Source organism: Anastrepha obliqua, chromosome 1, assembly GCF_027943255.1.
Source record: "Anastrepha obliqua isolate idAnaObli1 chromosome 1, idAnaObli1_1.0, whole genome shotgun sequence".
NCBI lineage: Eukaryota > Metazoa > Arthropoda > Insecta > Diptera > Tephritidae > Anastrepha > Anastrepha obliqua.
In genome coordinates, this window is record NC_072892.1 from 116,014,230 (window position 1) to 116,041,085 (window position 26,856).

General features: G+C 34.2%; 9 protein-coding genes across 11 annotated transcripts; 2 read left to right on the top strand and 7 right to left on the bottom strand.

The window, feature by feature from the left end:
* Positions 1-495: 495 nt before the first annotated feature.
* On the bottom strand, positions 496-1,366 carry LOC129250208 (uncharacterized). 2 transcript variants are annotated; one of them, XM_054889848.1, is made up of 3 exons: positions 1,156-1,366; positions 936-1,051; positions 496-881 (listed from the first exon to the last, which is right to left on the bottom strand). In XM_054889848.1, the coding sequence occupies exons 1-3, from the start codon at positions 1,283-1,285 to the stop codon at positions 804-806; spliced, it is 324 nt and encodes a 107-aa protein (XP_054745823.1). In that variant the 5' UTR covers positions 1,286-1,366; the 3' UTR covers positions 496-803. The 2 variants fall into 2 exon arrangements, with proteins under 2 accessions (XP_054745823.1, XP_054745819.1); XM_054889844.1 differs by having other exon boundaries at positions 936-1,066; positions 1,156-1,365.
* Positions 1,367-1,616: 250 nt separating this feature from the next.
* Positions 1,617-3,658, bottom strand: LOC129235785 (WD40 repeat-containing protein SMU1). Its single transcript, XM_054869824.1, has 5 exons — positions 3,511-3,658; positions 3,091-3,416; positions 2,341-3,027; positions 1,892-2,283; positions 1,617-1,806 (listed from the first exon to the last, which is right to left on the bottom strand). The coding sequence occupies exons 1-5, from the start codon at positions 3,534-3,536 to the stop codon at positions 1,708-1,710; spliced, it is 1,530 nt and encodes a 509-aa protein (XP_054725799.1). The 5' UTR covers positions 3,537-3,658; the 3' UTR covers positions 1,617-1,707.
* Positions 3,659-5,179: 1,521 nt separating this feature from the next.
* LOC129235787 (ATPase H(+)-transporting accessory protein 2-like) lies at positions 5,180-6,821 on the bottom strand. Its single transcript, XM_054869825.1, has 4 exons — positions 6,700-6,821; positions 6,130-6,482; positions 5,807-6,055; positions 5,180-5,737 (listed from the first exon to the last, which is right to left on the bottom strand). The coding sequence occupies exons 1-4, from the start codon at positions 6,776-6,778 to the stop codon at positions 5,552-5,554; spliced, it is 867 nt and encodes a 288-aa protein (XP_054725800.1). The 5' UTR covers positions 6,779-6,821; the 3' UTR covers positions 5,180-5,551.
* A 2,246-nt stretch (positions 6,822-9,067) lies between these two features.
* LOC129235788 (uncharacterized) lies at positions 9,068-11,237 on the top strand. Its single transcript, XM_054869826.1, has 7 exons — positions 9,068-9,446; positions 9,501-9,731; positions 9,986-10,123; positions 10,192-10,347; positions 10,407-10,718; positions 10,786-10,929; positions 10,986-11,237. Exons 1-7 carry the CDS (start codon positions 9,240-9,242, stop codon positions 11,121-11,123), a joined length of 1,326 nt encoding a protein of 441 aa, XP_054725801.1. The 5' UTR covers positions 9,068-9,239; the 3' UTR covers positions 11,124-11,237.
* LOC129235789 (uncharacterized) lies at positions 11,106-12,119 on the bottom strand. 2 transcript variants are annotated; one of them, XM_054869829.1, is made up of 3 exons: positions 11,601-12,119; positions 11,326-11,543; positions 11,106-11,280 (listed from the first exon to the last, which is right to left on the bottom strand). In XM_054869829.1, the coding sequence occupies exons 1-3, from the start codon at positions 11,968-11,970 to the stop codon at positions 11,269-11,271; spliced, it is 600 nt and encodes a 199-aa protein (XP_054725804.1). In that variant the 5' UTR covers positions 11,971-12,119; the 3' UTR covers positions 11,106-11,268. The 2 variants fall into 2 exon arrangements, with proteins under 2 accessions (XP_054725804.1, XP_054725803.1); XM_054869828.1 differs by having other exon boundaries at positions 11,106-11,268; positions 11,601-12,117.
* An 820-nt stretch (positions 12,120-12,939) lies between these two features.
* Positions 12,940-16,052, bottom strand: LOC129247868 (uncharacterized). Its single transcript, XM_054887231.1, has 5 exons — positions 15,987-16,052; positions 15,753-15,928; positions 15,645-15,692; positions 14,237-14,377; positions 12,940-14,180 (listed from the first exon to the last, which is right to left on the bottom strand). Exons 1-5 carry the CDS (start codon positions 16,045-16,047, stop codon positions 13,875-13,877), a joined length of 732 nt encoding a protein of 243 aa, XP_054743206.1. The 5' UTR covers positions 16,048-16,052; the 3' UTR covers positions 12,940-13,874.
* Positions 16,053-18,627: 2,575 nt separating this feature from the next.
* On the bottom strand, positions 18,628-19,850 carry LOC129249710 (uncharacterized). The gene is made up of 3 exons (XM_054889382.1): positions 19,441-19,850; positions 19,252-19,386; positions 18,628-19,177 (listed from the first exon to the last, which is right to left on the bottom strand). The coding sequence occupies exons 1-3, from the start codon at positions 19,744-19,746 to the stop codon at positions 18,980-18,982; spliced, it is 639 nt and encodes a 212-aa protein (XP_054745357.1). The 5' UTR covers positions 19,747-19,850; the 3' UTR covers positions 18,628-18,979.
* A 1,802-nt stretch (positions 19,851-21,652) lies between these two features.
* LOC129235793 (uncharacterized) lies at positions 21,653-24,108 on the top strand. The gene is made up of 5 exons (XM_054869832.1): positions 21,653-22,344; positions 22,404-22,907; positions 22,967-23,431; positions 23,519-23,707; positions 23,769-24,108. The coding sequence occupies exons 1-5, from the start codon at positions 22,060-22,062 to the stop codon at positions 24,096-24,098; spliced, it is 1,773 nt and encodes a 590-aa protein (XP_054725807.1). The 5' UTR covers positions 21,653-22,059; the 3' UTR covers positions 24,099-24,108.
* Positions 24,109-24,122: 14 nt separating this feature from the next.
* On the bottom strand, positions 24,123-25,423 carry LOC129235794 (uncharacterized). The gene is made up of 3 exons (XM_054869833.1): positions 25,013-25,423; positions 24,714-24,939; positions 24,123-24,647 (listed from the first exon to the last, which is right to left on the bottom strand). The coding sequence occupies exons 1-3, from the start codon at positions 25,159-25,161 to the stop codon at positions 24,345-24,347; spliced, it is 678 nt and encodes a 225-aa protein (XP_054725808.1). The 5' UTR covers positions 25,162-25,423; the 3' UTR covers positions 24,123-24,344.
* Between the last annotated feature and the right edge of the window lie 1,433 nt (positions 25,424-26,856).

Genomic DNA, 26,856 nt, shown 5'->3' on the forward strand with positions numbered 1-26,856 from the left:
GTTATTAATAGTTCCTATGTAGATAAAAGCACACCCTATACAATGAACTATATTTTTATATAAAAATAACGGAAAATATTTTGCATGAAAAATATTGCGTATATTATAAAAATATAAAGTGACTTAATTATGTGAGCACGAGTGTGCATATGTACATATTTATGTGGTAATCGCTATCATCCATGCCCTATGTATCTGTGTACTATCGCAGTTTTGCCTTTTCTATCAATCATAAAAATCAGATATACAGCTTTTCTCCTTAGAATACAAGGTTGGCTTTGTCGGAAAATTTATTATATTTGCAAATGGCGTCATAGTATAACTGCAGGATACAAATAGGCAAACAATGGGGCGCGTGAAGGTCAAAATAAACATTTCCATCACTCAAAATCTCCATTTATTTGTTCAAATAATTATTCAAAACAAAATTGGATGATGAATTTGTATGGTGAAATGGTTGAAGTGCCAGTCTGATGACTTAGTATGTATAAGTGATGAAATTTAAATTATATTTATTACAAGAAGTAACTCATATTTTATAGAATTGCATAACATTTTTATTTTTTATATCATAACTCCTTGAAGGAAATATATATTTTACTTCGTTGCAACAAAAAATTCACTGAAGCCAAAAATTACGTAAATGATCATGTTCGTCCCACTGTAAGCGCAGTAACACTTGTGCTTGTGAGTATATACATACATAACTGCTATTGCCGTTGAAGTGAAAACTCTCCCCAAAAGTTGAAAAATTAATAGGCGACTATCGAAATTAAAATTATTTGGGCGAGTGTTTCCAAAAGTCACTTTTCTTCTGCTGAACGAAACTTCGCAAGAATCTTGTCTATTGCCGTTGTATCTCCCTTTACTAGCGCTTTATTCTAAAATCAATCGCGTTTAAAACTAATAGAATCAATTTTGTGAGCGTGTATTACCTCAGCCAGTAGCGAATCGAAAGTCATTTCCTTGGTGCCCACCATATAGAAATCATCATCCGTTATGGTAATCTCGGCATCCGCTGAGTCCATTGTACCATCGTAGATGTTCAAGTCTTTAAAATCAAACACTAAACACCATCAGTTAATACTACTCACAATTAATTAAGTATACAAAAATTATTTAATAAAAAACTACAATTTGAATCGCTGCACCCACCTACACTTTTGATCAACTCCCCATTTGCATCGGTGATATTGAATTGAAATACGCTTAAAACGGTGCGCCGTTCAGGATTAGAATCCTTCAATTTGTTTCGTATCTTTTCGATAATTTGCTCACTCTTCATGATCCGGCCGCAATCAAAAACTAACGTGCACACAAATGGGTTCACCCTGAGCGACTGAAGCGGGCTAAGCTATATTTCGATTCCACTAAGAGGCTTAAGGTAGTGGCAATCTCGAAAGAATCTTGTTGATGTGCTTTTGTATGTATGTAAACAATATTTATGCATATAATTGATACGTTATACGACCGACACAATGAAGAATTTGCATGATGCTTAATTGAAATCAATTTACGTAAATTTATGACACATTGGCGCTGCAAACCAGGTTATTATTACATCTTTTGCAGCGATGACCGACTGGGTTGCAATAATTCTATCTACATAATACCCATAATTTCATTTGGTTTTTATTTTATTGTTTTAAATACTACATCTCATAGCAATTATATGACTATTTTATAATTTACAATCTATTACTATATTTATGGCTTCCACAATTTAAGCAGACCATCTTCACCATAAGTGGCCAGCAAGTTTTGGTGCGGATGATGCGCTAGGCCAATGACATCTTTTTCGTGTACCTATAATGTTGTAAAATGGTGTTTAGCCATACATGTACATACTTATGTAACCATTATTCATTAGTGCATAATATAACATACTTACATTAAGCGTACGTTCTAATTTGCCAGACGTTACCGAAAAACAGTACAGTACTTGATCCTCACCGGCACAATAAATGAATTCACCACGGGGTGAGATAGTCGCCGAAATGAAAGCACCGCCTTCACGTTTACCTGATGAGAATGAACGCACAATCTGACCCTGCATATTCATAATGACCACAGTATTCGAGCGATTGCAAACAATAAAATGTTCCGGATTCTTCGGTAATATTAATACTGTATTCACAGCCAGCTCGTTGCCTAATGGCTTATAGGTAGAAATACATTCGGTAGTTTTTAATGACCAAATTTTCACTGTACCATCCGATGAGGCGCTGAGTATGTTATGTCCATCTGGCGTAAATGTTGCCTCATTTACAAACGAAGTATGACCTTGAATGCAAGAGAATCAGTTAACATAGTTTCAGCAAACTTTATTACTAAATATACCTTTGAACTCTTTTAGCATTTTCCCAGATTTTAGGCCATGTAATCGTAAACTGTAATCAAAGGAAGCGCTAAGCACTTGACTGTTATCACGCGAGAACTGCAAACAGGTAATGCCTTTTGTGTGTGCTTTTTCAAATTTCCTTAAACATTGTCCTGTAATAATGCGCCAGACTTTTATTTGTCCATCCTGTGCACCAGAAGCTATCATTTCGGAGTCTCGTGAAAATGATAATGCCAACACCGCTTGCTCCATCATCATAAACTGGTCCTGAGCCTGATATTTTAGATCTTTGCGTATTTTACCTGTGGTGAAATTCCAAACCTCAAGGAAACCATCGACACTGCCTGTTATTAAATATTGACCATCCGGCGAGAACTGTGCGCATTCCACATGAGATTTCTGGCCAAATTTAATTTGTCGGAACATTTGGGTTGGGAACATTTCTTCTTCCTGATCTTTCATTGCTGCTTTACCACGGAATAAATCGATTGTAGTACCCGGCGGTAAAAGACCTTGATGTTGTTGCCATTTCAAGGCTTGACCTAGCAATGCTAACAAACGCGACGACGGCACCACATGTACTTCACCACTTAACTCTTGAGCTATGACTGCTCGTCGTTTCTCTTTACTACTGCCTTCTGGATATGCTTCTCTCGGATCGAAATATGCACGCTGAAGCATATTTTCTACAAAATAATGTTAAATATGTATTTTTTATAGTAAAATTAAAAACGACTACTTTTACAGACCTAAATGTATATAGCGCTCAGGTTCGTGCTGTTTTAGCATAATCATAGGATCAGTCTGCCTAAGCAATGATCGAGCTGCACCCAATTCACGTAATTCAATTAATTCAAGTACAATTTGTTCATATAGATTAAGGAGCTTCTTGTCAGGTAATTTCAAAGACTGCGTTACTTTTAGCACAGTGTCCCAGTGACCATTTACAATATCCTGCACAAAGCCATCTACACTGTCCACGGTATTCAATGAAACACCAGTCTCTTCTTGTAGTGTTTGCAACGTTTTAAATAAATTAGATTCTTTTAAATATTGCTGTATAAGTCGAATAACACTGAAATAAAAATGTTGGCGTTAGGGCATGTATATATTCAAACTTCATCCCGGTGACAACCAAGACGGACCATAACACCATTATTCATACTTACTCAGCTGATTCGATTTCAATAGACATGATGACTATTATGAAAAATATAAATAAGTTTATGTATTTATATTAATTTTAATAGAAAACTTCTCAAAAAACCACCGCAAAAATTCGTTCAATGCGTACCACCGCAAAATGTCAACAATACTCGACCAGATTACAAAGATGCCAGATGTAGAATGTAAGTAACGTGTTTCTTATTTGCAAACCGCATTGCCAACAGCGGTAAAAGTTATTGAGAAAAGACTTGCTGCCTTTTAAAAAATAACATAGGAAAAATAGCATACAAATAATGTTTTTCTTTTTTATCATGGTCACGTTTTTTTATTATGGTTTTTAGAAAAAGCTGAGAGCGCTGAATATAAGCTTAGCAATTAATTCCTATACTAAAACAAATAACAATTTAAACGGCTAGACAGAAAACCTCTTCTATTCGCCACTTCTTTACTCGCTATATTTAGGCCTCTTCTTTTCGCCAAGCGTAAGCGAGTGGCAGTTATACCAGTCTAATGAAATATAGCCATACGCGCTAACGGCAAATAACACTCCTTAACTTTGTTGTTGCTTTCGCATGCAAAATTTTTCGTTAAGTTCATCGAGCATGAAGATAGAGAGCGGGGATATGGCGTATATTGTTGTTGCTTTCTCACGCAAATGTTTCGTCAAGTTAATCGAGCAGAGAGATAGCGAGCAGTCTATGCAGTTTGTGTTGCTGTAGCTAACAAAAACCTGGGGTCGTAGTCGAAGTTCGCTCTAAACTTGGGTATGCTTCCATCATACTATAGAACCTTATTACAGATGTCATGTCAGAAATGAAAGAGTACGAAGAAATTTCCTTCGTTTTACTTTAAGTTCTCTTAAGCTTGCTGACCCTACGCCATCTCGTTGTAAGCTGGTCCACCTATAAACTCGTGAAACGAGAATAACTGTTCAGTTGCTTATGTTTATTTTTGATATTATAGCAGGTTTTTTGGATTGTCCAGATCTTCTTGAGAATATATCTGTTAATGTGCTTCACTAGTCTCTATATTCATCTTTGCTATTTTATTTGAGTGCATCTAAAGCTAACTACTACTATTTCGACCCGACGGTATTCTGTGGGCAAGAGTTTTTAAATGAGGTGATGAACTCTGGGCGAATGTCCTTGAAAGTCTGTCTATTTTCAATCCGGTCTAGTAGTTTTATATACATATGTCTAGATCAAATCGGTAGCTTCATTAAAGAAGTAAATATAATTTCAGAAACTCTACACTGTTAGAATAGTGATTTCAATAAAAAATTGTTGCCGAACTTTTGAGACAACCCAACACTGTGCCAATTGTCTTGATTTTTTCATATTGTTATTTAAAGACGATTTATTCATTTGATTCGATAAAAAATATTTAAAATTTTAGCCCAAGTCAGTAGGTTCTACGTCACCGAAGCCAAGTGACTTTTATGCTATTTCAATTTGAATTATTTAAAATATATGTATGCCAGTAAACGCTTTCGGGGTAGGTTCTATAATAGCTAGGTGTGCGTGGAATTGTACCAGACCAAGCGATATTATTCCACTAGGGTTACTCATAGAAAGTTTTAATTGTTGCAAAGCAACCACTTTCATACCTTACATTTGTACCATCGCAATCTGCATAATTTTTTTCTAACACTAAAATTTAATAATAAAACTCTTTGTATCTAAGAATTTATTCAGTAACCACCGTTTTACAATTTTTTTGGAATACAATATATGTGAATGCACTACCTCGTTTTCATTAAAGCTTACAGATAGATTCGCAAGAAGTAAACAACACACACACACACGAACTACTTAGAGGTAGACCAAACAAATAATATTGGCTGAATTTTCAATAAAGTGACGGCCCCAAAATATTTCTATGTTTGAGGCGCCATTTATTTATAACATTCTAAACTTTTAATACTTTCTTGCAAACTTCAATATATGTTAACAAGTTTGAAATACTCCACTTTTTCGGAGATATTTTTAAAATATGTATATAGAATTTAAATTATGACAAAAGCCCCTATATAAAAATAGAGATTTAGTTATCTTTCTTCATTCGTGTTGATGTCATTCTGTAGATAATCGAATCTCTGCCGGGATCCATGTCAGCAATGGCATAGCATACGGCCAACAGCGAAAGACCCAAAGCAACCATGAACCATAGAATGATGTTGAAAATTACGGGATAATTTTCATCGTAATAAGCAGCAAGGTTGTAAGTATTCTGTTAATAATAAAACAATTATTATAAATGCTACCTCGAATTAAAACACATAACTTTTAATATACTTACAGTTGTTGATCCGGCAAGTGTGTCACGTCTTCTACGGGAAGTGCTACCATCTTTTTCATCCTCATGAGCAATAACTACGACGAGAATTGATTGGGAGGAGTCTCCTTCGATTTTTTGCTGAAGGGTATTTAGTTCGTTAACCAAAGTGGAAACTACCTTGGATTTTTCAACACCACTCTTAACAAGTTTAGATACGTCAATTTTCGCAAGTATAAATTCATTGTTTGATTTAACACAGTTAACGAGCTCCTAAATCATAATAAGTTAGATAGATTAAGTACTCAATAAACAAGAATTTATAATATTATATGATATTCACGTACGTTTTCCTGTGAGCTAGACAAACTTATATCGCATTCAGATTGATCTTCGGTCAAGGCCAGCTTAAGTTCCTCTATTGAGGCCGAAACAGTTTTACCTTCCACACTATAGCTCACTACGTCATTACTGAGGGCCAGTTGCTTCAAACCGTTTGCAACTACAATCATTGTTTTTTGTGGAAGTCCAAAGGGATCTTTGATCACAAGACCAGGAAAATCCGCGGAGTCCGATACATCCAAACCTTTTGCTGCCTTAATAATGTCACCCACCTGTTCACTGGGGAGTGCAGTAGAAACGGGCTGGAAGGATAACGATTCAGGCGTATTCAGCACGTAGAAAGTGCCATCAGCTTGAACTATAATATGAAGGGTTTAATAAGTCTTATTTTACAAAATTGTGAGGTTTACAAGTGATATGCACAAAATCAATAAAACGTTCACTAACTACACCCAACAATTGCAACTACTTTTTACACTCGCCACTAGGCCGAAAATATGTTTTTATTATCCATTATGGCTTCACTTACACTTTAAACTCTTTTATATTGTATAAATTATTTAAGGATTACTCACCTGCTAAAAAGCAGAACATAAAAATTGCACAAATCCGCAGCATATTTTTTATTCCTGGCCCTCGATGAAAATTGGTCATATGACAACTCAGACGGACGTCTCAAATACAACAATAATGTCACAAGTCAAAATTTGGATTTTGTGTTGAAGTGGACTGTGTTTGTAGCGTACGGTTGGCAATAGTGGGATGGTGGAGACATATAGAAAGTGGTTTTAAAAAATTTATTTCTCATTATTAATTTATCAGTTTCGTGCACACTTGAATTAACGTTATTTACGTTCTCTGCTTAAAGTAGCAAAAATAAAGCTTTTAACGGTAAATATCTACTTCGTGATGCAAATGGAAAAAATGGTCGAAAAAGTCGGTGGAGGTACCAATCGCTGCTTATTAACACAACTTTCAATCATCCGAAAGGGCAATGTGACTTTTTTCACTGATCAAAAGTTATTTGCGGAAACTATTTTAAAATGTTACTTTTTTCTTTAGCTTATAATAGGAAAGTAAAATACTTACTGGTCAAGCTTAACTGTTTCTTTATATACATAGATATAATTGGCGCTTATTTAAACGGAATTTGACAAACAAAATTTAAAAATATTAGCAACAAGTGAAGCTAAAGGTATATTCTTTTAATTGCCGTGGGCAAGGAAAATCCACATAAAGTTACTTCGTTACAGCACAAGATTTGTTTTCTTTTCTTGTAATTTTGCTGATTTGAATGTCAAAGTGTTCTGCTTCTTTGTTGTTGTCTTATAGTCTAGACAGACGATGGCGTAAATTAACGACTTAATTCGGAGTTATCTCAAGAATTAGGTGCAACTAATGCGGATTGGAAACTATACAGAATTTTCATAGTTAAAGCGGATTAGGGGAATTTTCAACGGCAACATTACCGAAAAATGACAGTTAATATCTAATGTGAATGAGAAATACTGAAACTTTTAAAAAGTTTTCACTAACTAACACTAACACTAAATTACAGTTTGTAGTGATATTTAGGGGCAGTTAGAGAAATTACAATTTAAGATTTCTTTTATATAAATAAATATTTCTTCTTCTTTTACTGATAAGACTATCCGATAAGCTAATCAATTGATTGTTTACATTCTCATTGACATTTTGATAATCAAAATACAAAATTGCTAAGCCCAATTATATTTTTTGCCTTTTTTTTTTGCCGATGCCGCCGTCGCTAATCATTAGCAAGTAGCGAATAGATGAAGCAACTGGTATAAATAAACATGTCTTGACAGCACTGCAATAGGGCTGCCTAATATTACATTTGTTTGTAAAACAGTGAGTTATACCAGTTTTATGAGGCATAACCAAGGAGAATTGAGTACCATAGGTGGCGCCTTCCAAAAACAGTTAATTTATTTTTCGCGATGGTGACAAGTCTGACGCCACTTTCCTTTCCAATAAAAAACAAACGAACGAAACAAGCAAAAGGAGGAGAAATTACATGTTTGTGAAAATTCATTGAATGGCTTGGTAATATTGTATTTGTAAGATTTAAACTAAACAAACTAATGAAAACTAAATGCTTTGTGTTAAATTGTGAAAGCACAAATTAATATCAAGCCTCCAAATTCAGTTTGTTTGCGATTTTATGCGGAAGGCGCCATGGCAGGAAAGTGTTTGTGTGTGTGTATAGTTTCTTGTGTTTGGCTGTTTCCATTGTTTTCGCCTATACTTCCTTTTCACAAACAAGTAATTCTCCTTGCTTTTATTTGTTTACTCATGGCTCTTACGACACAGCGAATTCGGAAAGCGCAACCATTATTCTATCATCCTTGAGGTATAACCGCTATACTTGCTAGCGGCGAATCTTGCTCAATAACTTTATTGATATTTTCATATGTAAATTTTTCGTCACGTGTGCCGAGCAGATTACTTTTAATGTGTTCACAATTTGCAAAAAAACAGGTTACAAAAATGTATCAATATTACGTACATATCATAGATATACATATATGATACATTTCATGAATAAATTTATTAATTTTAAATATATAAATATACATATATACATTTTATCGCCAATATATTAGTATGTATAGTGAAGTTTATGAAGGCTCTTTGAAGGCAAATACCTGCAAAACTGTTATTTCCGGAATGTTGGGAGATATAATGGTTGTTTAGGAGCCACTTCCTAACATCTCCACCAAGTTTCATTAAATAAATCATTATACTTTGCCTAAAATTGCTCATGCGGCATTTACTACTCCGACCCTAGTAGTAAATATGTAAATCCTGCTAAATAAAATAATTATTCCTCTTAACACCTTATTAAAAATTAAATTATCACTGATAAATACAGAGTGGCAGCACCAAGCAGCATTTAGTTCATTTTTCGCTCGGCACTCGCGTTTTGTTTACATTTTTAACAACGATATATTTAAGTTATTGCGAATATTTTCTGAATTTTTTTGAAAAATACAATTGAAACACATTACCATAAAGAAAAAGTAAAGTTCAACACCTAAGTGACTTGACTTTTGTGTAAAAAGTAATAGAAAATTCAATACACAAAACAATAATGGTCTCTGAAGTGCAACATCTTCAGGATTTAATTGCTTCCTCTTTTGTCCCTGCTTTAAAAAACGACTTGGATGATACGCCTTTGCAGAGCGAGCAATTTAATGAATACAGAAAATATTTAGAACTACAAGTACCAATACTTTATGACCTATTACAACAAAAACAGCAATGGATCTTCGAAAGCGAAGAGCAGGAAGCTTTTGAGGTAAAAAAACTAAAATTATGTTGCCTTTTTTAAACTCATTTATTTACAAATTAGACACTTGCCAATTTGTTGGCCTTGCTGTGCGAGATAACTGCGACATCGACCATTTACAGGCTGTCGGATGAAAAGATTCAAAGAAATGCGAATCGAATTCTACGTGAACAGCTTCCTATAAAAACCGTTGCTGTGGAACAACTCATCTTTACATTTTACCAGGAAAAACTTAATAAGGTTAAATGGAAAAAACAATTGGGAGCAGTGCATGGATTCTTACAGTTTTTACAGGTACAAGATATTGTTATTTTTACAGTTCTTAAGAAAATTTGTGTGGAAGGATCCAGGTGGTTTTACGAGCATATAATCAAGATCTGATATAAAAGTTCCGGGAGCCAAGCATATCCAGTTTAAGGCTCTATAATAATAACATTATGTTCATTTTTAAATGATTTACAGTGCTTAAAGTGGAACAGGATAATATTTTAACTTTCTTATCCATCTGTATCTGTTTACAATTGTATTTCTTTTTTTGTTTTTCGTAGTTGCAATATTGCGCTCAAACAATACCAAAGCAGTGGGTGAATTTCTGCTTATCGATAGGCCTAACTGTGCGTGAAAGCCATGAGCCTACTTGCAAACGCATGGGGATATTAATCTTTCAGCTTCTTTTGAATTCTAGTGTAAGAATATAGTAACGAAATCAACTCTTCTAATGAATGAGTGAATTTAATATTTATTAGGTTTACAGAATTTTTCGTACATTCAAGAGCAAAACATACACAGTGTTATATACGATTCAGCATACAAAGATGTTGATTTTTTGGACTCGGTAGAATCGGCAACAGATGTCTGGAAATGCTTGTACAGTTGTCTAAACTTCTTTACGGACTTAGATAGCTTCAAGGTAATTTATTGTATATATGTTTGAAAGGTTCAATTGTCTCTTATAGTTATTTTCTTTAGTGGAGCCAATTGGATGACCTGATGGAAAAAGCGATTAAAAATGTAACAATGGCATCTGATAGTATAATCTCCCTTTGCCATTTGCAATTTGTTATCAAATTTGCAGTATATTTCGCAATAAATCAAAAAGAGATCGAAAATCATTGCGAATCAGATCTCAACGACCCAGCTGCTTTAGAACAGTGTCGAAATGTGTGCGTTACAAACAATTCTTATACAATTTTTCGATGGGCAAAAAACATTTTGAATATGTTTACTGTGAACTCATATAAACTAATGCAAGATAAAGAGATTTCGAAGAAATTTTTATTGGTATGTGATACATTAAAGCTAGTACATGAAAAATGTTGATTTTATTCAATAGTATTTTACTTTTTAGGAAATACACAAGTGTTATTTGGTTTGTATAATGCCAATTGAATTACAAATAATCGGTCCACTCTTATTACAATTTCTGGAAAAGTTTACAATTGTTTTAATGCAGGTCATGAACTCACATAAAATGGATCTTGAAATCATTAAGGTAACAGCAATAAACAATCAAGTATCGAAATTTTCTAAATTTTTTTTAAATTTCAGTTAGTCCACATGACTTTGGAAACATTCAAATTTCAACTACAATATTCCCCCCACATTAATGAAAGTAAAGACTTCGAAAAACTTTACAAAGCTCTGACACAACTACTAAAACACAATACCTTTGTACAAAATAAATAAATGAATTAAAGTTTATTGTAAAGGTTTAGGAAATAAAATGCACAATTTTTCAACAAGGGTTTAAAAATAAAATGTACAAATAAAGGTGGGCGTGCATGTGGAAACAAAAACAAATTGACCTTCAAGTTTGGTGTGAAATATTCGCCTAAAAGAAAAACTACTTGAATAGATACATTCTGGATCTATTGTCAAAAACACATACCTCATTGTCTGAATCTTCACAACTACGTTGCTGAATTACGCCTTCTGCAACTACACCCTGCAGCTTCCGCTGAATACTATCAGCAATGTCATTGGGATTTTTGTTATTATCTTCATGTACTGAGTAGCTGGCAGGAGAGACTTCTTCGCCAGTTGCTGTTTCATCGGTTTCGTAACATGTGTCGAGTTTATTTTGAAACTCACAGCCTGATGGTATATCTAAAATAGCACAAAAACTGTTGTAGAATTTAAAAATTTTAACCAGATTTTCACAACCTTCGTCAAGCTCCGCACTTTCTCCACATTCGATATTAGCCATTTCTTTGGCGCACATTACTTCCGCATTCTCCGTAAGAGATTCTACCAAATTGAGACGATAAGTATGCTTCTCTTCCTCAATTTCTTGCTTGAGGCGTTGCATTTCCTCCTGCAGCTTTTTACGTCGTTCCTCTAACTCTAGCAACTTGGACTGTTCATTCTCCAATGTACGACATAATTCTTTGAAGGTATTATTCGCAATATCTACCAGTGATTGAGATTTGTCATAGAGTAAAGAATTTGAATTTGATACTTTTGCTGGACTACTGACATTGTCCTCCGTTTGAAGTTTGTCCAAATCATTCGCGCTATCTGTATTATGTGCCATTTTCCCAAATAATTAAATAATCTATGGAATAATCCTAAGTGTAAGTGAAACGAGGGGCACGAGTAAAAAGTTTTTATTTTCAAAAATATTATGTCAAATATTCAGAAAGAACGGAAAATTTCGTTTGACACTTTTCGCTTGGATAGCTTAAAGTAAATAGCTAACGTCCATAAATTATACTATTCTCTAACAACTAACGAGTTATGACTAAATACTCGTTTAGGTGGGATTACTTTAAATTCTGTCTCAATTGCAGTGCCTGAATTAAAAACGACGAAACTGATTTTTTTTGTTGTTTTTACGTGGGAAGTTATCGTATAAATAAGATAGTACAAGACCAAGGCATCGGGCTTGTATATAAGCCGCATGCGAGTACCAGATTTGACCCCTCTAGGCCTACCCTGTCGAAACGGTCTGTCTCTTGGGCCTACCGTTAGATGAAATAGATTACAACGACCGATGAGTTCACTATACTTGGCTGGGATTTGCGAACTGCTACAGCAACGGAAATTCGCAATCATAGACCTCTTCATTAAGCGTTGGCAAGTGGCGAACAGATGAAGCAACTGGTGGATAGCATGGTGAAAATAATGGGTTATACCAGTTTTATGAGGTATAACCATACTCTTTAGCGGCGAATCTTGCTCGATAACTTTGTTGTTGTTTTAACATGCAAGGTTGTTGTTGTTTTAACATGCAAGTATTCTGCTCGTCTTTTTTTTATTTTTTATTCTGCTCGCCAAGTCAGCAGAGCCCAGAGGTAACGAGCAGAGAAGCGGTGAATCGAAGGCGCCTAATACTCATGTGAGCGGAGCTTAGCATTAAAGCAGAGCAATACTAATCCAACTTAAACCCTCTGTTTATTTAAATCTATGTATTTATTTTTTGTTATCTTGTCTGTTGGATATTTTATAGTCCATGTACTTTTAACACAAATATTAATTTTCTAACAAATCAAAAAGCTTCACATACGAAAGTGATTTAATAAGTCCAAAATTTTATTTTGTTCATTCGCACCAAATCAATTGGATGTGTTATAATTCAGCCCGCGGTTTTGGTGTTGCGTGCATTTCACTTAAAATTATATGTAATTAATGTCGAAATGCAAATACAAATAACCAAAATCAATAATAATAATTGGCGCGTACACCCTTTGCCATTGCCTTCCTTCATTTTCGAACCTAAATTCTCTCTGAATTCCGAATGGTAGTCACGCACCAACCCATTCGGTTACGGCGGCCGCCAAAATCAATTAAGATCTGTATTTATCATGCTTTGTCCAATATATACAATTTAATTCATTACAAATGTTATTGTTTAACATAAAAAGCATTATCTGATGACTGGGAGTTGATAGAATTAAATATTTTTGCAGTCGGTGCGCATTGCCGGGATGATAGTGACCTCAGATTGAAGCTAAACATAATTGTGTAATGTATTACTTAAAGCACTGATTACACAACAGTAAAAAAATTAGTAATTATTATTAGTACACTTATAATATAATAAGATATCAAACAAATATGCAGTTACATAAGCCGATCCAGCACATTGTACTGAAACCGTTTGAATCGTTAACTCGTACTTTCTTTTTTCAATGAATTTAATTAAACTGAAATGAATTCAATTTTATGTAAAAATAAATATATAATACATACATATATGCTTAGGCTAACCCCATCTTATTGAAACTAAAATATGTGGTGTTCCACAACTGAACTTCCTTCAGAGAAGTAAATAAAATTTAGCATTGATATCTGAGAAAAGTGTGTTGATCTACATAATTGATCTAATTGCCATTTTTGTACTTATTCTTTTAGGGGATTTCAAAAATATTATCTCATGCGAATATTTGTTCACGGTGTATTACAATACTAAAATTCTATATTACTCAAGGTTTCAAATCATTGCTTTTCAGTTGGTAATATGCTCCCACGGGCCTCATTGCGCAATTTCTCTACTTCCAACTCTAGTTTCTTTGCTTTTAATAACATTACGGAACGTTCTATATCGAGGTTCTCCATCTGTTTGGTGAAATATGTTGTTTTCGCTCGCATAAGTTGTATTTCCACGCGGGTCCTTAGATCTTCTAATGTTTTGTTTCTTTGATATGGATTTTCGCGTTTAAATATTTTTGGTGGCTTAGGTTCAAAAGTATGATCGCTGTCTTCATTTATAAATGGATTTTCCCCCAAATATCCATCAACAAACTGTTAGTGAATACAAATTAGTACAAATGTGACGGTTGGAAGCAACAAGAAAATACCTCAATTTGTTTCTCGTAAAGATTGCTAATGTCTCCGTCAAAACCAGTAGATGAGTTATTACTTCTTGTTGGACTAGTTGGAGCTATTTTTCCATCAATTATTTCATACTTTGGCTTAAGTGGAGGTATTTTTGGTAATTTCTGTAACAAGAAACATTTATAAATACATATATAATAAAATTATTTGAGTTTTGGTGTCTTTTCTGGACGGATTGTCTGAATGTGATCATAGTCGTGGAATACATTTATTTTGCAGAGGCTAAAGCCTAATGGCCAAGTTATCAAAAAATTCTGTATTTGTCGACTAAAATGCCTAAAAATTCATAATATCTAGTATTTTTTATTAGCGCGAGGTCGTGGTTCTGTTAGGTTACACTTTGATCCTATACAAATCCCCTATCCTATATCGATCCTGTTGAATTTGTAAATAGGTGGACTTTAATGCTAGAGAAATACGGTATATGTAAATAAGTGTAACAAATGATAAGTTATGGGAAAACCTTGAGTTTAAATATAGTATACTAAAAAGATAAAGAAGAGAAACTCCAGAACAAAAGCCCAAAAAACGAAACGTTTATATGATAGTCCATCTAAGGAATAATCCGAATTAATATTTTGCAAATGACTGTCACTAGAGCATTTGATAAAATTACTTTTGGGACGTGTTTTATGCTGTTACAAGAAACAAATTATTAATTAATATGATATGATTTTAATAGTATTTTAGCCAAAATTAGCGCGAATAATCCGAAATCAAAAAACTAAGTAGTGTTCATATAATCTCAAAAAATGCTAATGAAAATCTAAATGTATGTTGTGTACTCTCTTAGAAGCTAACTTAAACAGCAAATTAAAATTCCACAAATACTTTAAGTATATGAACTCTTTCTTGTTTGAAACGCATGTAGTTAATGATGAAAGATTAACATTTTTCACCTATTAAAAGCTTTCAATTTGAGATGGATCGATGCTATTAAAGTGCATAGGATAGGACGTGTTAGTGGCGGTTGTGTATTTGGCTACAAAAAAATGTTGAAAGTATTTTTAATACAAAGTTTGTTGATCTGTTTGTTAATCTCGGTGACAGCAATTCATTGTTTATACCTCAATGCATAAATTGTACAAGCTGGAGCAACGATTTTACCAAGTTAAAAGAATTGTTTAACAGTGCTTTGGGAGTAGAAAAATATGAGCCAGTAGAGACTTTTGCGCTTCTTTATTAAAAAACTGATTTTTTGCCTACAAACACGCTGAATGACATGATTCCCATTGAAACCAATCTACTTCTTGAATTTAATATGAAATATAGAACATGAATAAACAACAACAGCAAACAAATTATATAAATTCCAAACAACTATGCTTCTCTATTTTAATTTATCCCAACAACCCCCAATATTTCACTTACCTTCATTGTTGGCTTGCCAGGCTTTCTCTCTAACTCTATTTTGTGGTACTAAAATGCAGCAAACAATTAAAAATTTGATACAAATAGTTTGTATGTAAAGCTATTTACTTTTAAATGTGTTAAGAGCCCTTTAGTTGACCCGAAACAGGTCTTTAGAACTTTATTGCAGCTTTTGCACTGCGCTGTCGGCCCACCGCAAGCAGAAACCAAAAAATAATACCATACTGAACTTTTATCATCAGCCTTTGATTTATGTGGGATATATTTCACATCTTCCAAGGTTTCTAATAAAAAATTTTATATGGAATAGCTTTTCTTATTAAAATATTAATATTTATTTACCCATGTTCCAAGTAAAGTAGCCACAACAAAAAATGGTAAATAAAAATATTGGGTTACACATCCCTGTTTGTTGACAACACACAGGGTGCGTAAAATTCATTTTTTTTTAATACTAGCCTACAGTCAGAAAAATTAAACCAACATTTTTTTTCTTTTTTATGTTCGTGGAACCTAGTGGTAATGTTTAACTTTGTTCACAGGACGGTTATTTGAAACTGTATAGCATGTACATAGCTAAGTAAACTACAATACTCCGAAAAATAAAGAAAATTGCAAAAGATGTGAGAGAAAAATTTGTCCCGGTTAGTACTCAAGTATGATAGGTTTCAACATTTGGCAAGGTAGTAACATGAGCAATGGCTGCGTTAATTTTTTTATCAACACAACTTCAGTTTTGTCGTAAACAAACCCCCCCAGATTCCCAGTTACGTTAGCAAATCATCAGCTGTTGTTGTTGTTGTTGTTGGAGCAGCATAAACATTCCATATTACATATATAATTGGCACCCTTTTTGGGTGTTTGGCCGTGCTCTTCCTTCTATTTGTGGTGTGCATCTTGATGTTGTTCCACAAATGGAGGGACCTACAGTTTCAAGCCGACTCCGAACGGCAGATATTTTTATGAGGAGATTTTTCATGGCAGAAATACACTCGGAGGTTTGCCATTGCCTGCCCGAGGGGGACCGCTATTAGAAAATATTTTTCTTAATTTTGTTGCTTCACCGAGATTCGAACCAACGACCTCTCTGTGAATTCCGAATGGTAGTCACGCACCAACTTATTCAGCTATGGCGGCATTCCCCATACTTACATACAAATCAGCTGATTCTTTCAAGTTCGTTGAGAACCATGATTCACACATTATGGGATTTTGAACAGCTGATAGGCGAAATGGCGGGCTGCCAGCGAAAACGCGCCAAAAATAACTAACAAAAAAAATACGTTTTTGGTTAATGGAAAAATTACGCAATTGAAATGTTTATAATTATTTGTCTTACCGTAAAATTAATCCAATAGAAACGAAATAATTTAAATTGAAGGGAGTTTTAGAATTTTCCAAAGCCTTTTGTATCCTTTTCGACTTCTACTTTTAATTAGTCTTATGTACATAATGTAATTTTATTGAAAATTGTGTGTTGGTTTATGTAAATTTGTATATACGTAAATATTCTATGGTTGAAAAGCGTAGGTAAGGGAATTAAATTTGAGTTTGAGATATTTTACAAAAATTAAAGGTAATCTGCTTTAACTTATTTTGTTCGTTGTTTGAGAATTTTTTTTTTTTTGTTACCCACTTCCTGGGTTATATTAAAAAATCGCAATATGTCATGTTTTTAATTATAACTTATGTTTTTCGGGTTCAATACTTTATTATTATTAAAGTTCTTTTGTATATGAGTTTTAAATAATTTCACTTACATATACATTTTTAAATTTTTTGGTTATTTATGTACATATTTTAAACGGATTGTGCTTATGTTTGGTATATGTAGGTGTTTACGAGTGATATAAGGCTATTGGGCAACCGCACATTAAATACTAACCTCACTGGTGGTGTGGAAACTAAAAATTCCCAATTTTTGTTTAAAAAATACCCAAGTCATGATTCTACTGGGGTGACAATATTGGCAAATGTTATAAAAAATGCACATTTTTCAGCGCTCTTACGAGAAAAAGAGTTTCCGATCTAGTCATTTATGACAAAAGGTTGTATTTAAGAAGGCTCATAAAAAGGAAAAAATTAAATCCTTTTTGGTAAAAATGGTAACAAAATAGTATTTTGTTACTTAAATGGAAATAAACTGCGAACGGTTTAAAAAATAACTTTTAATTAATATTTGAATGTAAATAATGGTATAGATATGTAGAAGTAATTAGCGGAAATTGCCAAGTCTAATATTAAAACAAGAAATTATTTCACATAATCCAAGATTTTATTTTGTGAATTAATTTTTAAATTTAAAACCAATCGCGAAGTTTCGCCAATATGAAACTATTTTGTTAAAAATAAATAAATAATTTGCACGTACAATTCTGTTAGGGGAGATGCTTCCCTATTTGCAGGGCGCGTCCCACAATTAGAAGGCCCTACAGTTTTAAGCCGATTCCGGTAGATGGTTTATTATGAGAAGCTCTTTTGTACTGGTCCTGTGCTTTTCTAAGCCTCCTCTGGACATTTCATCCATCCATAGAAAGGTGGGCTCATTGGAAACAAGTTCTTCCCACTTTTTTATAATAAGGTCTGCAATGTAATCGATTGCGTCGGGACTATTCAATAATTCTCCCTGCTGTAACTCTTTAGCAAACGCTAGCTCTTTGCAAAACATGAGTTCCGTTTAAATCACCACATCATAAGAAATAAAGCTTTGTAAATTCTCCATCTCGATCTCGGATTGCGTCAAATACTCTATCATGTCCTGACTTAAGCGGTATGTATTCCATGTCATACTACCATAGTCCTGAACATACCGATGAAAACTCTTAGTCAAAGTTTCTAGAGCTAGCAAAAGTAGTAACATAATACTTAATAATAAAGAAATACAATTAAATAAAAATGTTTGTATTCATCAAACTGAGAGGATTCTAATTATTAATATTCAGTATTCTCTCCGTGATCGGTTGAATCTAAACCAGTGACCAAATTTGTGTAAATATTTATTATTTACTATTAAGCATACTCGACATTGTCGTTGTTAAAAAATGTACAAAATCTGTCGTTCTCATTCTGTGCAAAAGAAATATATACATTTGTAATCATTAATTTTGGGAAAAAATGTCAATTGTTCTCTTCACCTTCCAAACTTTCTTCATTTTCTTTAAAATTTCAATATTTTCAAAAATGTATGTATGTATGTATGTACATGGCATGAACGAATATATTTGCTTTAGAAGCCTTATTCTAGATCGATCTAATAAATAAAACAAAACTGGTTTCGTAATAAATGAACATGATTTCTACACTCTAAATTATACGAGTATATCTTACACAAATTGTTATAAACGTTCGAGTTCATATTTGATCTTTTTTGCTTGCAACGCCACGAGATTTTTCTGCATCCTATAGTAGCCAGCCTTTTGACGGAAATACTCTATTTCCGCAATTATTCGCTCTTCCTCCGGGGAACATTTCTGTTTATCTATAGAGTTGCGTATACTGTTGCTGTCCCTTGGCTCGTCTGTGTAGTTGTAAAACTGGATGCAAAAAATTGAAGTAAATTAAGTTATTACAAATGTATACCATTCATTGTATCTTATTATGCACTTACAAAGGTATTATCTGTGTACGGATCTAAGGAATCGTCACAAATTGTTTTTTTAAATTTATTATCATTAGGTTGCCGACTTGTAGAGTTTATAGTATCTGCAGATTCGTCTTTAAGGAAAATAATTTCGCAATCCTCCTGTTTATAACAAAATCAAGGAAATGGCACATTTATAAGTCATATACAACCTACCTCATACATGGTTCGTCTATGTGTATTGTCATCAGTCCCAATGCCAAATTTAGGAGCCAAGTCTGGATTTGCTTGTTGTCCCTTCAGAGTTGCATCAATATTATGTTTATTTTTCAAATGCCGCAATATATTGCCTGTTGTGCCTTGATAATTCTGTTCGTGGCGACAGAGTCTACATCGCACTCGTAACCTATCCAATTTTTCAAAATAGCGCCATACTATGCTCACTTTTTTCCGAACGCTCATGCTTATATCAGCATGCTGATTAGATGCCATGACTTCATAATCTGCGCTCATCGTAGACATAGATGAAATTTAATTATTAATTATTTAATTATTGAAGCAATTAATTTAATTCAGAATTAATATGAAAAGTATCTCTAAACCACTAGAGAAAAATCAGCTGTAAATAGTGCATCTGACAACAAAATATAAAAGAAACAATTGAGGTTGTCAAAAATTGTGGTGAAATCACATACCTCTTTACAAAAGTGCTCTCTATTGACCACGGGGGCTATGAAAATTTCCTTATGGTGCGACTACACTCGAATGTAAATCCATAACAGGTCAGCATACATCATTTATCATTGCAGAGCACCTGGTACATAACACCTTAACGAAATTCGCTCTTTGTGATACTAAGTAATGTTTTATAACTAAAGTTGTATATAAAGTTTTCCAGTACAAGTAGCTGGATCACAAATGTATTCTCTGTTGGAATACACACATTGGCTGACAAAGAAACCTACGCACCTCTTGTAATTATATAATGAACATTGTAGCCAAACGCGAAAATTCGGAGCCGACTGGCAATTAGGGTAGTACCGAGCGATTAGGATACTAAAACAAAAACATGAATTCGGCTTGAGATGATAAGACATAACAAGGCGAACCGAAATCGTCAGACAAAAAGAACGACAAAAGAGGGTAGAAAAGAAAAAAAGAAAAGAACGAACTATTTTGCATAACCGACATGAAGTTGGAGCTAGAAGTGTACGATCGAAGTGCGGAATAACGGTTTTTCGTTTTATGCAGACATCCGGATGCATACGACGAATGAAAAAAGGCAAATCAGCTCGTTTACACACACCACCTTTAATAGATTAGCCTAGCGCTAGTCCAAGATATATAAGATATTCCTTTCGATTGCATCGATTATTATCTCATGTGTTATTTAAACCTAAAAGTATGTTCACACAAATGCATTGATTACAATAAATCCACAAAATTAATCTCCCCGTTCACATATGGCAGATTACCTGCAAAATTTGACAATCAGCTGTCGATACTGTTGTGAAAGGTTTTTCTTCATAGAAATTATTTTGGTGGATAATTCGGGGTTTTGGGTTTATTTAATTATTATTAACGATATAAAGAAAAGATAGAGAGAAAAAATAGCTTATTTCATTGCGCAATTATATATATATATATATATATATATATATATATATATATATATATATATATATATATATATATATATAATTGGCGCGTACACCCTTTTTGGGTGTTTGGCCGAGCTCCTCCTCCTATTTGTGGTGTGCGCTTCGATGTTGTTCCACAAATGAAGGGACCTACAGTTTCAAGCCGACTCCGAACGGCAGATATCTTTTATTTCTTTTTCATGGCAGAAATACACTCGAAGGTTTGCCTTTGCCTGCCGAGGGGCATTGGGCAATTGGCTGCTAATAATACACAGTTGAAGGAAATCCGTATATGAAGTTTACTGAGGTTGCAAAATATGATGGCAGCAATACGCATTCGAAATGCGAAATTACATTTTATAATAAGTAATAAGAGGACAACCCGTTTATGGACACACGCTTTATTCTGTAAAATGAATCTATAATTAATAATTAAAAAAAAAATTCTATTAGAATTATGTTTACATATCTGGTTTCTTTGCCAGCGTCCATTTAATTTAGTTTTTATTTTGACGTTTTTCCTTACATTCGTAATAATAATTATCGATAACACAGGGTTGTATGTTAAAAAGTATGGTTATTAACCACGATTATTTTATAATTTTAGATTTTGGGAGAGAAATTTTGTATGGAAAATCTCGCTTTTTAATTACGGATTGGGAGTTAAGCACGAAAAAGTAGATCATCTCCTTATATGTGAACGTATTATAAGCATGATTATTATCAACTGGCAGTTCGTCCACCAGAGAAAATATCGAAATGTTTGAACAATCGACTAAAACATCTCGACTCGTCCATCACTAAAATTTAGTCCCATACATTGTGTTCCTGCCGTATTCAATGTGGTTACAGTACGCTATTTACATTTTTTGACAACTCTTTATGATAACAAAATATATTAAGACCATAAGCGACTTATAATCTTTCCATATATCCACTGCCAGAATAACTTTTGAATCTGGCAAATGTATACTCTAACCGATAATAATACATAACTTTTTGCGCCGACGCAATATTTTGATTCCAGATGTGGACAGGAAATGTCAAAAAGAATTTTGTATATTTGGACAATTTATTAATACATCTTGGCAGTGAGAAGCTTGAGTGGTCACTAGAGAATTAAGAACTTGCAAAATAAAGCAAAAAAAGGAAAAATATATGTTAAACGTAAGCGTTAACCCGCATAGTTGAACAAATGGAAATTGATTCCTCTGAGAGGACGAGCGCGCAATTCACAAATATAACCATCCAAGAAGATTTCATTGAAGCTGAGTCAACAGAAGACCGTATTATTACAGGAAGTACTAAAAGGCGAAAGTATAGCTTTGTATGGCAGTATTTCCGCCCTTTAGGAAGTAGTAGTGGCGGCTCACTAGAGTGCATTATATGTGCCAGCAGTGTTAGCAATCAAACTAGTAATTTGGCCCGCCATTTATTTGCAGCCCATGATATAAACAGACAAACACATCACGGTGAAGGGGTAATATACTTATTAATAACTGTATTGAAATATATTAATATTGAAATACATTATTACAGGATAGCCAAGATCTTGCACCTAATAGTGCACTCGGTCGGACAAGTCGGAGTTTTATATGGAAATATTGTACTAAGGAAGACTGCAGATACGCGCGCTGTCATTTGTGCAATAAGCTACTCTATTTCGGTGGTGGAAATACCGCGAATATAACCAAACATCTACGTCGTAAACATTCGGGAGCAATTAATTCGCACGAATTGGGAGGTTCAAAAGACATGGAGGATTCGGAAGAATTCGTGGCTGAGATGTCCAATCAAATGGACTCGACCATGAACAATTTAGAAGACGAGGTTACTAAAATGAAAGGCGAAAATCATTCTGATGTAAGGCTACGAAAGGAACGCAAAGGAAGCAGTTATGTTTGGAATTATTGTGATAAACTTTCAAGGCACACAATTCGTTGTAAACTTTGTAAGAAAGTAATGAGTTTCCATGGCACTGCAAATGTAATAACACATTTGCAACGCCGACATAATATTGTTGGACGGGTGGAAAACGAAGCGGTAAGTTACAAAATATGGTTGTTTTTTTGTCGGTTTAAAGTAGTCTTGCTTTTATATAGGCAATATTAAATAATTTTGCCGATGAAGACAATGGGATGATTGATGTTAAGGATGAGCCTGAGTCAATTGTTCATAGGCGCAGACGGTCGTCAGCGGCCACGAGCATTGTTTGGAAATATTGTACACGGCTTGGACAAGATGTTGTGCGTTGCAGCTTTTGCAAAAAAAATCTATCCTTTCAAGGCACAAGTAATTTACAACGTCATTTACATCGTATGCATGGTATTGTTACGCAAGGTCGTGGATTCGGGGAACTGGAGCAAGAATCATTAGATATTGACGACAACTTTATATGGGAGCATTGTGAGCATACGGATGATGGAAAAATTAAATGCAATATGTGCAACAACACGTTTGATGAAAAAGGTTTCGAAGAAATTCGCAAACATCTTACAGTAACACACGCAGTCCTCTCGAGCCCCCCGGCGAAACGTCATAGACGACGGCGCCGAAATCTACCCGAGGTAATTTAAATGTCCTTTTAAAAAATACATACATATATGATCTAAATATTGAATATTACTACACGATTAAATTGGCGTTTTTTCTAGGAAACTTGTGACGAAACCGATGAATATGAATACGATAACGATGATGACAATTGGCAAGAGGTAAATGAGGAATATACGATAGAATACAATGATGCAAGTGTGAAGAAAGATCAACCCACGTTTGAAGATATAATAGAGGAAGATCATGCGGGACAAATTAATGGTGATGAGGACCCTTTCGATCCTAACGTAATTTTCATATACTAAATTCATATATTAACGTTTAAATAAATATAAACATTATCCATAGGTGATGCACAATTACCCTGTGGCGCGGCCTTTATCTGCATCTTCAAGCCATGAAGCAACGCCAGATCGATTTTTGAAAATATCGGCAGATACTAACCGACTACGTAAATTGAATGAAGAACGATTACGTATGGAAACCGAGTACTTCCGTGAAAAAGCGGGCTATTACCGTATGCAAAAATATTTTACTGCATTGCAGGCTAAAAAAGTCAGACTCGAGTTGGATCGCTTACAAAACTCAAGTCCAAATGGCACCGCTTACAATGTTAATACAGACATGCCAGAAGTGCGCACTTCCACAGCTACCATTTATAATAATCAGAAAAAATAACGAATGAGACCACATTACATGTAATACCTTTTAGAGTTCAATTTCATTACATTTTAATATTATTAGGAAGCACAAAATGGCTTCTAGGCATTGATTTTTGTAATTTTCTTGCATGCCTACAATTAAAGAGATAAATAAATGTGTACGAATTCTAAATATCAAGTTAATAAGCATTTATGATAAGCGATTTCTAAAAGGATTACCAACAACACAAGGACTGACGAATGCTACTGGTGAAGACATTAATTAGCTGGATCGCATGGTTTCCATTTCCAGCATAATTTTTTTACTCTGTAGTTCAATCATATTCCTTTTAGCTCGTGCTAACTCGGCCATCTCATTGTAGTAGCGTGTTTCGGCCTTAAGTTTCTCTTTAAGGTGGGGGGTTTCCAAACACATCTGTACATTAAGAGCGTCCTGTACGTTAACATTATGTGCATGTAGATCATTACTAAGGTTTATATCTTCGTTTGTCTCCTCCGTAGATGGAATATTCATCGAGGGCGAAGATAATGATGCATTTGGTTCTTGATATTCATGTGCCGAGCGCTTTAATCAATGAGGAGATATGTTCATTTGTAGGCAATGTTTGCAAGAATTATTAAAGTTAAATACCGTGTCTTCGTCGTCTTCATCAGATCTATTACAACGTACGAGCTTCAATGGTACGACTTCTTGTTTTATTACGGCGACTGGAGTGAATGACTCAGTTGTAGTAACAGACGGTAGGTAAGTGGCTGCTACTTGCATTCCTTCATTCGAACGCTGATTTATTCTTCCACGCTTCTGTTTCAGAAAACCAGTACGTTCTGCACCGTAGTAACTCGCGTCAACATGGTGCCTGTGAAGGAGAAAAAGTGGCCACCAACAACGGGTGAAGTATTTGAGCAGTAAATTAATTGAAAACGACCTACTTGTAATACAAATGGCGGACCAAATTCGCCGAAGTATGTTTGCAAGACAAATTTAGTTTGCAATTCTTACATCGTGCCGCACAATCCGATATCCGATCGAAGTATAGCCAAATTTTTTTGTTCCTTATGCGTCCCATTGCAATTTTCATTGCAGCTGCGGTAGCAGCAGCAATAAAATCAAAGCAGCGCTAGGGGTAAAATTTTTTCACAATTTCTTTGATCTCAATATACCAATAGTACTTGAGATTTAGGGGGCCAGTTTCATAACGTGTTATTAATGCGCTCAATTAAAGTTATTCTGGCTTTCGGCATCTTGTTTTTAGGTATTTTATTGATAATTTTCACCGCTTTTACCAATCCTGCAAGAAGATATCGCACCCAAATCACCGAAAATAAATACAAATAAAACCAAGTAGACAGTGGAATGTCAGTGGTGTTGCACTAGCAAAATATGCGTTGCCAACTACGTGAACTCTCCCAAAATAAAAATATTCTTAATAAAAGTAGTCTTATAATACGTTCACATATAAGTAGTTGATTTACTTTTTCGCGCTTAACTCAAAATCAGTAAATAAAAAGCCCGTTTCCCATACAAAATTTCTCTCCCAAAATCTGATATTATAAACTAATCATAGATAATAATGATACTTTCTGACATACAACTCTGTGTTTTCTGTGCTATCGATAATTATTATTACGAATGTAAGGAGGAACATCAAAATAAAAACTAAATGAAATGGATGCCAGAAAAAAAAACAGGTCTGTAAACATAATTCTAATAACATTTTTGTTAAATATTATTAATTATGGATTCATTTTACAGGAAAAAGGGTGTGTCCATAAACGTTTTGTCCACTTATTACTTATTATAAAATATCCCATGCTCGTAGCTGCCATAATTTTTTGCAACCTCAGTAAACGTCGCATACGGATTTCCTCCAACTGTTTATTATTAGCAGCCAAGTGCGCAATTAAATTAGCTATTCCTTCTCCTTGCACTTTCTTCATATTATTAACAATAATTAAAGAAACCAAAAACACCGATATATTTCACCAAAATAATTTCGATGAAGAAAAACCTCTCAAAGCAATATTAACAGCTGATGAACGGGTTGTTGTTGTTGTAGCAGCATAAACAATCTCCATACATATACTGGGACTGCTGCTGAAGTGACAGTCCTTGGCCGGATATAAATCCGGGTCGTTCCGGTTACGTAGAACCGACTGCCGTGGGAACGTATGGGAACGTTTATGTGAACGGGTAGATTGATTTGGTGGATTTATAGGTGATTAATGCATATGTGAACGTATTATTAGCTCTTTAATGGATGAATTTAGAGTTAACTTTTTTACAATAAATATTTTAATTTTCAACCATTCAGAAACATGTTGAAAACACAATATTTAGTCTCGTAACAAATTGACACGTTGCTTATAATTTAGCTTATTGCAACTAGTTTAAGAGAACTGTGATAATCTATATTTTTACAGTTGCATTTTGCGCGCTTCTGGCTTTGCTGAAATTGGGCTGGCTACTACTAAAGGTATGTCTTTTTAATTGTTGTGGTATTGCTTCGGTAATTCGTTTGTGCGCTAATGACGCTAAAGACGCACCTTGCATTGGGCTGTCCACTTTTTATAACAAAAACGGTTGATAAAAATTAAAAGAATTCTTAAAAGATTAAAAAAAAAAAAAAAATCTGTCACAAACAATGCCATTTGCCGGCGGGCGTATGTTATGTATTTTCACTTTAATAGTCATGAATTTAGTATCTTTAGTACTGAAACAAAAAAAAAAAAAAAACAAAATTTGTTTCGGCTGATAGCACTCCAATCGGATGAGT

Coding starts and splice junctions, on each gene's coding strand:
- LOC129249710 (XM_054889382.1), bottom strand. CDS start 19,746: ATGTCTACGATGAGCGCAGATTATGAAGTCATGGCATCTAATCAGCAT. Junction 19,387..19,440: donor ATAGACGAACCATGTATGAG/GTAGGTTGTATA, acceptor TGTTATAAACAG/GAGGATTGCGAAATTATTTT. Junction 19,178..19,251: donor CGTACACAGATAATACCTTT/GTAAGTGCATAA, acceptor TTTTGCATCCAG/TTTTACAACTACACAGACGA.
- LOC129235789 (XM_054869828.1), bottom strand. CDS start 11,970: ATGGCACATAATACAGATAGCGCGAATGATTTGGACAAACTTCAAACG. Junction 11,544..11,600: donor AAGTGCGGAGCTTGACGAAG/GTTGTGAAAATC, acceptor GTGCTATTTTAG/ATATACCATCAGGCTGTGAG. Junction 11,269..11,325: donor GTGAAGATTCAGACAATGAG/GTATGTGTTTTT, acceptor TTTTTCTTTTAG/GCGAATATTTCACACCAAAC.
- LOC129235794 (XM_054869833.1), bottom strand. CDS start 25,161: ATGAAAATTGCAATGGGACGCATAAGGAACAAAAAAATTTGGCTATAC. Junction 24,940..25,012: donor GTCCGCCATTTGTATTACAA/GTAGGTCGTTTT, acceptor TCTCCTTCACAG/GCACCATGTTGACGCGAGTT. Junction 24,648..24,713: donor ATGAAGACGACGAAGACACG/GTATTTAACTTT, acceptor CATTGATTAAAG/CGCTCGGCACATGAATATCA.
- LOC129235793 (XM_054869832.1), top strand. CDS start 22,060: ATGGAAATTGATTCCTCTGAGAGGACGAGCGCGCAATTCACAAATATA. Junction 22,908..22,966: donor GACGGGTGGAAAACGAAGCG/GTAAGTTACAAA, acceptor GCTTTTATATAG/GCAATATTAAATAATTTTGC. Junction 23,432..23,518: donor GGCGCCGAAATCTACCCGAG/GTAATTTAAATG, acceptor CGTTTTTTCTAG/GAAACTTGTGACGAAACCGA.
- LOC129235788 (XM_054869826.1), top strand. CDS start 9,240: ATGGTCTCTGAAGTGCAACATCTTCAGGATTTAATTGCTTCCTCTTTT. Junction 9,732..9,985: donor GATTCTTACAGTTTTTACAG/GTACAAGATATT, acceptor TGTTTTTCGTAG/TTGCAATATTGCGCTCAAAC. Junction 10,348..10,406: donor CGGACTTAGATAGCTTCAAG/GTAATTTATTGT, acceptor TATTTTCTTTAG/TGGAGCCAATTGGATGACCT.
- LOC129235787 (XM_054869825.1), bottom strand. CDS start 6,778: ATGACCAATTTTCATCGAGGGCCAGGAATAAAAAATATGCTGCGGATT. Junction 6,483..6,699: donor TATGTTCTGCTTTTTAGCAG/GTGAGTAATCCT, acceptor TTCATATTATAG/TTCAAGCTGATGGCACTTTC. Junction 6,056..6,129: donor TGTCTAGCTCACAGGAAAAC/GTACGTGAATAT, acceptor ATTATGATTTAG/GAGCTCGTTAACTGTGTTAA.
- LOC129235785 (XM_054869824.1), bottom strand. CDS start 3,536: ATGTCTATTGAAATCGAATCAGCTGA. Junction 3,028..3,090: donor TGAGCGCTATATACATTTAG/GTCTGTAAAAGT, acceptor ATTATTTTGTAG/AAAATATGCTTCAGCGTGCA. Junction 1,807..1,891: donor AATTAGAACGTACGCTTAAT/GTAAGTATGTTA, acceptor ACAACATTATAG/GTACACGAAAAAGATGTCAT.
- LOC129250208 (XM_054889844.1), bottom strand. CDS start 1,285: ATGAAGAGTGAGCAAATTATCGAAAAGATACGAAACAAATTGAAGGAT. Junction 1,067..1,155: donor GGAGTTGATCAAAAGTGTAG/GTGGGTGCAGCG, acceptor GATGGTGTTTAG/TGTTTGATTTTAAAGACTTG. Junction 882..935: donor TCGATTCGCTACTGGCTGAG/GTAATACACGCT, acceptor GATTGATTTTAG/AATAAAGCGCTAGTAAAGGG.
- LOC129247868 (XM_054887231.1), bottom strand. CDS start 16,047: ATGTGTAACCCAATATTTTTATTTACCATTTTTTGTTGTGGCTACTTT. Junction 15,693..15,752: donor GGCTCTTAACACATTTAAAA/GTAAATAGCTTT, acceptor GCTGCATTTTAG/TACCACAAAATAGAGTTAGA. Junction 14,181..14,236: donor TTTACGAGAAACAAATTGAG/GTATTTTCTTGT, acceptor ATTCACTAACAG/TTTGTTGATGGATATTTGGG.